The sequence below is a fragment of the Atta cephalotes genome (genome assembly GCF_000143395.1).
Source record: "Atta cephalotes unplaced genomic scaffold scaffold00013, whole genome shotgun sequence".
In the NCBI taxonomy this organism is placed as follows: Eukaryota; Metazoa; Arthropoda; class Insecta; order Hymenoptera; family Formicidae; genus Atta; species Atta cephalotes.
The window spans coordinates 4,002,050-4,013,459 of NW_012130077.1; the positions used below are offsets into that span (position 1 = coordinate 4,002,050).

An 11,410-nucleotide genomic window follows, 5' to 3' on the forward strand; every position below is an offset into this window, starting at 1 on the left:
GAGAGAGAGAGAGAGAGAAAAATCGAGGCGGTAGAAAGAGGTAGAAAGGATAGATGATGATGATGAATGAATCCACAGAAATCCTGGGACCGTTTTCTTTTGGAGCTCCGCCATGGAGGCAATTGTGAATGATATGGAGGTGGTTTGATTTTCTATTCGATATTTGGCTAGAATTCAATGTTTGAAAGACAAAATTGTCTCTATTTTGTTGTGATTTGATTTATTCATTTACGTAATACTTAATAATCAATTTGAATTCTTGCATGAAATAAAAATTTCTATTTGTCACGATTCAATCTTAAATTTTATGATAGCTATATTCGTATCTAGAGTAGCAGGTGCAGAAAGAAAAAAAGTAAATTTTAATGCTCCGAGTGATACCCGTAAAGATGCATATGTCGCGGCAAGCCGTTCTACTCATTATCTCAACCTTCTACCTCGGGGCTCTTTCAAACTCCATCTTCTTGTCTGCCTGTCTGCTCGTCTGCCCGGAAGATCAAAAAAAGAAAAGCAAAAGCAAGGAGGAAAAACTACCTATAGAATACTCTAGTCTCCTTGGGAGTTTCTAAATTTCCTCTATAAATGTTAGCGGACTTGATGCTTTTCTCTTTCGCTGAAAACTTCTGTGAAATTCAGTCAGTCTTAGTTAGTCTATATAAAACATTAAAAGTAAAATATACGTTGAAATTATAGTTTTACTAAAAGAAACAAAATATAGCATTTAGGATTTAATCTATCTTATGAGGACCATTTGCAAGAAATTTGTAAGAATTGCTAATAAAAATGAAAATAAATTGTCTGATCTAAGATATGTGGTAAAATTGGAACGTCATAATTTTTTATCATTATTAATTATATCTTTGCACTATTTATTTATATAAACTGTTTCAAAGAATACTTTTCGAGGAATATATATTCAAATCTTCAACATTTGAAAATAAAATTTTTAGTTTGTCATTAAAAATTACATACAACAAACTGGATCTTAAATTCTGACTTTGTTGCATCTGAGCGTTTATTTAAGAAAATTTTAGAAGTTATTCATACAATTTTGTGCAATTAATATTAATGTTCGTCAACGTGTAGATACCTAAGGTTGATTCCGTGAGCAAATGATAAAATTAATGATACATCTAGGATATCTAATCGAAACGCGTTTCAAGGCCTGGCTTTATAGTGCCCACGTAAAGCTTAGCTTAATTGGGCACCGAGTGGTGGCCGCACCTTATTAGCGGGTTACAACATCCGGCTAGCTGTTAATCTGAAAAGTCCTGCGTGTATCCTGCGGCGGGCCTGAAAGACTAGTCAGGCAGGAGGGGAAGCGGAGATACGGAGCAACTAGCCTATAATAAGCCGCACGGTTGTGTACGTTCTGTTCTGTTTCGTTCCTTCATGCTGCGCCAGTGAAGGCAGACCCATAAATCTCCCGGGCATACTCCAGGGGACATTTGATCCTTGCGTAACCCAACGCCGTTAATTTATTGCTCCGCGTTTAAAGTCACCTCCGTCCGCGAAAGCCATAGCAGCGCTGCTACGCCGATCCGGCGCAAACTTAAGCCATCGGTATGACTTTCTTATTACAGGACTTCTTTCCATACGCGCGTATGCATGCCTGCGTGTTACGTATCTTAAAAATATCAATGGAACCACAGTAACATCATATACATAATAACTTAAATGTGAGAAATGATAATAACGTTGTTCTCAAAAATAAAAAAATTAATTTTCAACATTTATATTACAAAAAACTGGATTTTAACATTTAGAAGCACATTTATCATTTTTTTAGTATGTATTTTTATTAGGATCTGTTAAGAATAATTTTTTCGATTTCAAAATATGTAATATCAGTTCACAACTCTTTCTATAGTTACATCTTATAAAAGCATTTGGTAAATAACGTCTGAAAACATAAAGTATTGCTGTCTCTTTAATTAACCCCACTCAACTCACGTATTATTGTTCTAATTCTCATATCCGAATATATCTAATCGAGGTTTTAGTCTTTAATAATCAAATCGATTGGCTCGAAAACTTTATAGGTTTTAGCTCATAAATAATACAGACTCGTCTCGATGCAGCGTTTAATAATTCATTTCTTTGCTCTGCAACATCTAGTGGCATGAGAGGATTTATGGGCGAAGTGACCTTTTGAAACAAACCTGATTATTACGCCGCTTCATCTCAGGATTATCTTTATTTAAAGTGATCGTATAAACGTATTTCAGATGAATATATAAGTTTCGAATAAAAATATATATATATGCGTGTCTAGAATTTTTTTAGCATTTTAAAAATAATGTGCGGTTGCTATGTTGGAAATTTTAATGTTAATAATCAGTTAAAATTTTAGTCACATATAAACTTTCGAATACGATTTATTTATGGAATAAAATACTATAAATAAAATTACTTAAATAAATTGACATTTTCTGAAGTATTAATGAAATTGAACATGTTTCATGTATTTCACTGATGCGCGACGCTTTGATAATCTAACCTTAGATCTAGAACGTGATCTTCATTAACGCGGTGTGACAAATGAATATTAATAGGATGCAACTTTCATAGAACAGTCGACGGTACACTTGATAGTCAATTATGATAATATTTTTTTCATATAATATGTACATGATTTCATAAGAGCATATATCTATTTATGCGATGACCGATATAATTACTTTTTAATAATATTTATTATAATTTTGGACAGAATAGTAAATGGCTATTTTCTTAAAATAACGGAAGGAAAGAGAACCAAGGAAGTTGCCTAAATCGTTAAAGCTTATAAGAGAGCGCTAGAGATTGGTATGTTGTTAATTTGAGAGCGTAGCCCAAGGGAAGGAATAAGAGGGCATGTTCCCAACTTTCTCTATCCTCTCCTCTCTGCCCCTCTCTTTCTCTAACGCGCGTTTTTTCTCTTCCTCCATATATCGTCCTCTTCGTCTAGTCGAAGGTTCAGAAACCTACGCGATCTCTCTATCTCTCTCCGGAGCAGAACCGCCATCCATCTTCATCGGCCGACAGCGCGACGGGCGGCGTTTGCCTCGAATGCTCGCCAAGGAGTTTTCTTCTTCTTCTTCTTCTCCTTCTTCACCTCTCCCCTCCTTACTTTCCAGTTCTCATCCCTACGCTTCTTCTTCCTTCTTCCCTCCTTCCATTCTGAAGCATTCTCATTTTGCTCTCTCACTCGTATGGCGGGTTAACCGAACCAAACCCTTTGAGGTTTATACCTTGTAAAGTTGCGAGACTTCTCACACAGAGTCAACTCGCTCTGTCTCCTTAGTATCTTCCTCCGTCTTTTCTGCCTCTCTCGCTCTCTTAGCAACCATAATTAATATTCTTGTTCGGAATTCGTGTACCGCGCACTGACCGCAGATCATATCGCGAATATCGCTAAAGTATCTATCATATGCGGAACTGCATTTACGATCCTGAGTCTTTTTTATTAAATACTGCAGTGGTATTTTATTTATTTCGTTAAAATTTACAGAAATTTTGTTGAAGTTTATAGAAACTATCAACCAGTCAAGTCAATCATACTCTCTAAATCTAAATCAGTGGATAATCACTGATGTCAGTGCCAAGTATATCACTGGTAATCAGTGAATTAAATGTGAGATCTAACCTTAAGTTCATCTTTATTTTGTGACTTAACTAACCTTATTTTAGTGCTTAAATTCAATGAATATGGTATTGGAAGATTGAAATTAACGTGTAAATATAATAGTTTAGTTATATAATGCTCAAACATTTTTCCTTTTTTATTGAACTGATTATCAGTGCAAAGTATGCCATTGAGTAATTAGTGACTACCCACTGATTCAGATTTAGAGAGTAGGCTGTAATATTTAAGTAGTAGTGAAATATATTAGTTAACTGATCATTTGTAGTTTAAAGATAAGATAGCGAGATATCTACGAGTCTTGTCCGCTACAGTTGTAGGTACTTCTATGCCAGCGCAATCGCTATTCGTCAAAAGATTTTACATTTATATTTATAATATATTATTTATAATATATTTATAATATATTTATACAATAATATATTACTTGATATATTTGACGCATATCTTATACAATATAGTATTTTTCTCTTATACTTATGTATAGATATAATATAATAATTTACAATTAGGTAATAATTTATATTAATTTGAAATTTTAATTTCTTTTGTTTCAGAAAGGAAACGGGGTCGGCAGACTTATACACGATACCAAACATTAGAACTGGAAAAAGAGTTTCACTTCAATCGATATCTTACTAGGCGGCGACGCATCGAGATCGCACACGCGCTATGTCTGACGGAACGGCAGATAAAGATCTGGTTTCAAAACAGACGGATGAAGTGGAAGAAAGAGAATAAGACGAAAGGCGAGCCAGGCTCAGGCGATGGCGACACTGAAATCTCGCCACAGACGTCGCCGCAGGGTTAAAAGAGCTCCGAGGGGAGTGGAACTTCTTTTCCACCTCTCAGGGTCGTTAATATCTTGTTTCCAGCACTACCTCCTCCCTACCCAAACTCCAATCCCTATCGATGACCTCCAAATGATCCCTCTAAGCAATGACGCTTATTTTGTCGTGTTAATCATGTTGCTTGTACCAAAAACGAAGCAGATAATGATGACGAGGAAGTTGTAGAAGGATCTGTAAGAGCGCTTGAAGACGATAAGAGAATGATAAACCCAGACGTAAAGTTATGAAAATGCAAGAAGAAGAGAATAAAACGAAGAAAAGACGCACAAACGAGTCAGCAGAGGATTGGCGTGAATGCGCGTGAAAAAGGTGGATCAAGATTATTGATCGAGAAGAGTAAATAAAACTGGATCACATGCTAATCAGAACCGCGTTAACCTCTATTACGTTTAATTAATGATTATTGTATACTAAAGTCCATATATATATATACTATACATATATATGTATATATATATATATATACATATACATATATATATATACATAAATATATACATATGGATAGAGATATATGTAGTTTAATGTGGGAGCGAGTGTGACCGATGACCGGTTGACACTAACGAACGTAGAAGACATGGTTCCGAATGCTATAGTATTAAGAATTAAATCTACTGAGAAAGAATGATTGCGCGAATCTGATTGCGAATATGATAGAAAAAAAAGATCGTGTTAAAATCTTAGGAGAGCATTTTATTATTTATTCTCTTACATCGTAAAGTAGAATTGTAGGACGATTAGTAGAATAGTTGTATGAAGATGTCCATCGCGTCTATATTTAGCGATAGGTAAGCGGTTTAGTGTCCTTAGAGGATTGTTTAGATAGATTTTTTTTTCTTTAATACCGCCGAGCGGTGGCTCTAACGAGGATATTTATGATTCGTGCCAAGTGTGATCTTTGAGAATGTGTTTTGATAAAATTCGAAGGAGGATTCGAGTAATGGCGGGATACAGCAAGTGGACACAAAGAGCAGTGCAAAAGCGGAAGAGAAATATCGCGAAGTTTACGTCTTATTCTGAGAATAGTGATACAAGTGTGTGCAAAACTAATTCCATGAAAGATCAGTGAATTTTGATGTATAAATAGAAAGATCATGGCGTTGTTTTTGGATTTTGTATGCGGAAAAAGCGACCATAAATGGGACAGACTAGTGCTGATTGATAAAGTGAATATGAAAAAAAAAACAGCGCTCTTCGGCGGAGCAGAGTCAAATGGACTTGGCATTTCTTCATCAGCGTCATCGCAAGGTTAGTCTTATAAAGATTGCTAATGATCGCAATTATCGGTTACATTACTTTGTTTCTCGTTAAATCATCGTGCATTTGATAAGAACAGTAAGCTTTGAACTTCAACGGAATAAGCTTATATTTTTGTGTAATTAATAATGCATAAAGATGTAGTTTCTCCGTTTAATAATCGATAGTTGGAAAAATTTGTTCCTATCACGCATATTGCTCAAAAAATAACGAGTATATAATGTACATAAGCAGTTCTTTCCTAGCTAAAAAGCGTGTCTGTGTTTGGAAAAGAATGTTCAAATTAAAATTTTTTTATATTATTTCCGATAATTTAGAAATGTATTTTATATTATTATTTATTATTTGGATCAAGAAATTTTTAGTTTATACTTGAAATAGTTCAAATAATTTCAGAAAACAACTGTTTGATATTAAGATATCTGATAATATCTAATAATATTAGATATTATAAATAAATAAAGTATATATAGTGTGATGTCTTTTACAATGTCGGACACGTAATGTGATCTCGAATAAATTATTTTCTTTAGAATTTTTTTAAAAGAGTAAATTCAATAGTTATACTCGTAATGGCGTTGCAATTCTTCTTTTCCTGTAAATATTAAGAGAAGATAACTCAAGGAACGAAAGTTTATTTGCATTAGTAGCTATCGAAAATTTGCTCTTGCTCCGCGCGACATGACGCCAAGTTACCAAGTGTTATAATACATAGCGTATTTTCGGAATAGGATGCTTTCGGCATGAAACCGCTTGGCACCTTAATAATGCCTTAGAGCTAACTTGACCAAAAGAAATTGTTTTATTATGTATATACGATAATTTAATTGCATTATCATTCCAAATAAATATATTGTTTGTTTGATTTTTTTAATATATAGTATGAAAATTATTCAAATTATATTTATTTTAGTTTTTTTAACTGAGTGATTGTGCTTCTTTTGTGAATTATTTTCTATTATTTATATGAGAATTTTATATAATATTTTTATTTAGTTTTTACATAACAAAACACTTTCTATATATGATAAATGTATGATCAACAAGAATCCAATTTGTTACATTTATATTGAAACAAGCATGTTAAGTGTGGCAAGCGGTATCAGGGCTCTTGTCAACTCGATCGTCTGATCTAGTTCGATGAATTGATTCGATTATGCCGTATCGGGAGATCCAGGAAAGTCCGGCCACGTTGTAGCCAGGCGAGCCCATATATTCCGCCGCGGTGAATTCTTGTGCTGTGTTGTAAACTTAGATTCGACATAATTATTTAGTGTATATCTTGTATACACCATAATTAATGATATACGTAATAAATGATATTAATAACCGCGTGGCTAATTATGAACAGCGGTCAAAAATGCCTATAGAGGTGGTTAATTTCTAACTCACTGCAGAATTCGGCTCCATCTCTTTACGAAAAATGGGAGAAAGAGAGTGGCATAAAACGTGTAATCGATATACGTAACGTATGGTCCAGCTTGCGCTCGTACATCGATCGAGCCATGTGTGACCAGCCTTTCCTTCTCGAGAAATTTATTTATATAAAACTCTTTGTCCTTGAGGAGCAACGAACTGTGTGAAAATCCACGGCGATCGCTCGCTATTTTGAAACATCCGTAATCTAGCCAATCATAGTCTCCATCTTTTACATTTTTGTTTCATCATTCGATTTTATGTAATTTGGATATATAGAAGTTATTATCTTTGAAACATTTTTGTATTGTAATTGTATCATTTACGTTTTTTGGTTACTCTGAAGTACAATAATTGTACAGTTGTATTATTGATGAATGATTTATGTAGACGTATGACATACAACTTTGCACGATATCACATGGATTTTTGGATAACATATTTTAATGCGAGCAAATTGCACGTAGTTGTAATTGTATTCATCAAATAACATTATATTTTAATGATAGAGGGGATGATGCAACATGCAAGGCTCCTTATTATTTTTGATAAAAAAGAATTTTTTATCCTTTGACCATGATATCGATTGTTATAATACTATGACCAAAAGAAAGTTTCATGTATCCAATTTCAGAGATCGATCTAATAATTTTCTTTTTAAATTGTTAAAAAGGGAATGATAATAAATTCAAACTAAGATGAGATTTTTATGATTTGCTATGTACATTACTTTAATATTTGTCAAAATTGTATATATGTACTAAAAATTTAAATTCGATATCAGCATCGATCTATCAAATATCGAAGATTACTTGCAAACATCTAATTCGATTGTAATATGTACAAAAGTTGAATAGTGCAATAAAATATGTTTAAATAAAAATGCGTTTAAACGAAAGATATGATGGACTTCGGTGCTGTAAAAGTAAAATTATGATGAACGATGAGCGATCGCCGTGAATACGCAATTAAAGAAAAATGAACTTTTGTATCTATTGGATAGCGAACCTATTACTTATAGATTAAAAAATATATACATATATTATATATAACGCGAGAAGGGAAATTCATAGTATTAACTGGGAGGAATAAAAATGCAAAATATATATTTTATCTTTACTCGTATATATGCGCATTAAATTACAAGATATACGTAAATTAAACCAAGTACCGTGAGTGTATGCAAAAGTAGAACGTAAAACTGAACGTAAAATGCAACAGTGTGTACGTACGAAGTATGTCACTAAGATAGTCCGTATTCGATAAGAGTAACATCTAAAATCTAATTCGTAAAAATAAAGAAATAACATTAAGTAAACGGGTATGTGTCGGTCGCAGTAAGGTGGCGGTCGTAAATTTTTAATTGGATTTTCGTCTAAATAAAAAACGATATTCGCCATTAAGTGTACACCACGGGAGAAACGCGCAATGAAAATTTTATTTATTATTGTCCACAATACGCCAGAGAGCGGCGGCACTTGCAAAAAAAATGTACATAAGTCCGATCTTTCTAACTAGGCTATCTGCAAAAAAACGCTACCAGATAAGTAGAACAAAGAAAAACAAAGAAATATAAGAAGTAACGCTTGTCAATGAATGAGTAACTTTCAGACGTAATATTGTTTAGTCCGGTAATATTTATTGATACATGTTATATATATCGCAAAGTGGATCTTTCTGTTTGTTTAATTGATTATACAATAAATATTTTTTATAATGTACTAGATAAAGTTGTAGGTATTTGTATGTACCATTATTCTACTTCCTTGAGTATCTCTACGAAATGACGTGGATTGGTAGAGATTACGAAATCCTTATGCTGATGTTGTATTCTCGCATATCCAATCATTTTTATCGAATTATACATGTAGATACATATAAAACGACATTTAAGGAAAGCAATTTCATAAAAACCTTTTTCCGTACATTCATATTTTGCTGCTTCATCCTTTCGCAATTTCGATTCTTTAATCTGATCCATTTTTGATCCATTTTTGATTAGGCAAATTGAATAAGCAAATTACAAAACGTCTCATACGTGTATGCGCCGAAGAGTTCCTGACTTTCTGTCGCAGGAAAGTGTCATTAATTGCATATATCTTTTAGGTATCGTATTTCTATTCAAATACGTAAAATGTATAAATAAGCAAGTCCCTCGCTTCATCATCATTCATCAAACTAAAATTCACTGATATGATTATGAAATATTTAGTTAATATCATTTCTTTCACAACATGTGACAAAACAATAAAAGTACAGATAAAATCTCAGTATCATTTAAAAGATATTAGTACACCATTAGAATATATTTCACTGGTTTTATCTTTTTCATCAATTTTGTAATGCAATTTGATTATATTTTACTGTACTTGCTTCATTAAATTCCTAAATCATATTTCTGTATGTACTTGTAAATGTAAAAAAGATCAAATCATCATAAATATATTGCTTATGTAATGCAACTAGAGGAGATTGCCAATTATATACAAGAAATTTTCGATTTTTGCTATTTCAAACGTGAGATGTGCGGTCTCATCGATTATAGGTTCCGCCATATGAAGACTGATAGATTCCGTAACGTGAGACAAGAATGTTATATACAATAGTCGCTAAAACAAGAAGACATTTAGACCGATATAATTATTTATCAATAGAAATTATTATTTAATTGTGCGTTATTAATATTCAAATTATTTAATTATTCCAAAAGAATTTTGCAGATTGAGATTCAATTTAGAGTGATTTCGGAACGTGTTGAAATCATTTCGTTTATAAATGGAGTTGACATCTAAATATAAGCAATAAAAATTACTGAAATTACTCTACATATAACTTTCATTCTGTACCGGTAGACACGGAACAAACAAGATGCATTTGTATATAATTAGTCACGTGAAAAGCATATGTGAATGAAAGTTTTTTTTTTTTTTCAATTATCGGCAGGGCAATGTGAAAGGCGACGTCTGACGTCGCGGTATCGAATCGCGAACCGCGACCCCTGTATACGATACCGCGTAGGTAAAGTAGGTACCTGTTTACTAGATTAAAAAAAACCTTACAAAGTAACGGTAGCAGAGGTCTAATTAATTACTATTTATTGATACGATATAGTAACGATATTCACATAGTTGAGTTTCGCGAGTAACTCGATTATTCAGTGACTCGACGAAAATATAACTAGACTAAGAGGAAGACAATATTTCGAAAGCCGCCACGTTGTCGTCCGCTGATGAACTTACGGTTTCTCCAGTGTGTTTTATGGATTTTTATCATACATGAATTTCTTATTAAAATTTGTACGAAGATACTTGATTTTTGATTATTATTATTAGTTATTTGGTTCTCAAATACTTATTTCAAAGTCATTTGAATCATTGAAGGAAACCAGAAGATTGGATTTTTTATGTTTTAGACTAAGTACTCCGTAAGTAAAATATTATAGCAGAATGTTGGTAGACTGGCAGTAGAAATCAAATAGTTTCTACTAATATTATCTGATGGCAAATTAGCGAAAGCTATTGTTTTGTAGCTATTTAAATCATAACGTTATTGATTTTGAAAGATCTTTAAAATTGAAATTTTATTCTTTTTTATCTTTATTTACTTTATTAATTTTTTTACTTAAAAAAAATAGTAATTTTAAACTGTATTATTATCCGTATTATAAAAATTAATATATTTTACATTAAAGCATTAGATTCTGACATTTTAAAGATCCCTTAAAAGAGTTTACGACGCTCAAATTTACTCGACTTTACTGTCAATCTGTCATTAGTTTATATCAACAAATTCTATTTGATTTCTGCCATAAATCTGTCGGCACAAATTGATTTTAATAACAAGTTAATTATCTAATAATCTTGATATTTATTTTCTGATTGTACAATAATATTTTAATATGAAAAGTTCATTTTTATGAAATGTATACAACTATGTCAAGATCACTAAAGAGGAGCAAGTTCTGAATATCCTACATGTAAAACAACAATCTAAGAAACAAACCGCGATTTATTTAGGTAGAAAGAACGGCTATGTTGCTGTTTCATAAAAATTTACATTAACATGTTTTACTAAAATATGATATACGATCTACGATTAAGTTTGCTATCTCTCAGTTACACACTTGAGTCACCATGGTTACGCATTGCCCCGACCGAAAACACAAAGTGTATATGTATCATATATTCTACATATTATATACACACATATATATATATATATACACACACACACACACACACACACACACACACACACATAC

The 11,410-nt window shown here is 32.5% G+C and overlaps 1 protein-coding gene across 1 annotated transcript in view; it reads left to right on the forward strand.

The window, feature by feature from the left end:
- The window catches only part of LOC105617532 (homeotic protein antennapedia), a 9,266-nt gene extending 4,830 nt beyond the window's left edge, over nucleotides 1-4,436 (forward strand). The window contains exon 2 of the mRNA XM_012199087.1: nucleotides 4,183-4,436. Coding sequence (XP_012054477.1) covers nucleotides 4,183-4,436 — 254 coding nt within the window. The remainder of the gene's footprint in view (nucleotides 1-4,182) is intronic.
- The last annotated feature ends 6,974 nt before the right edge of the window (nucleotides 4,437-11,410 follow it).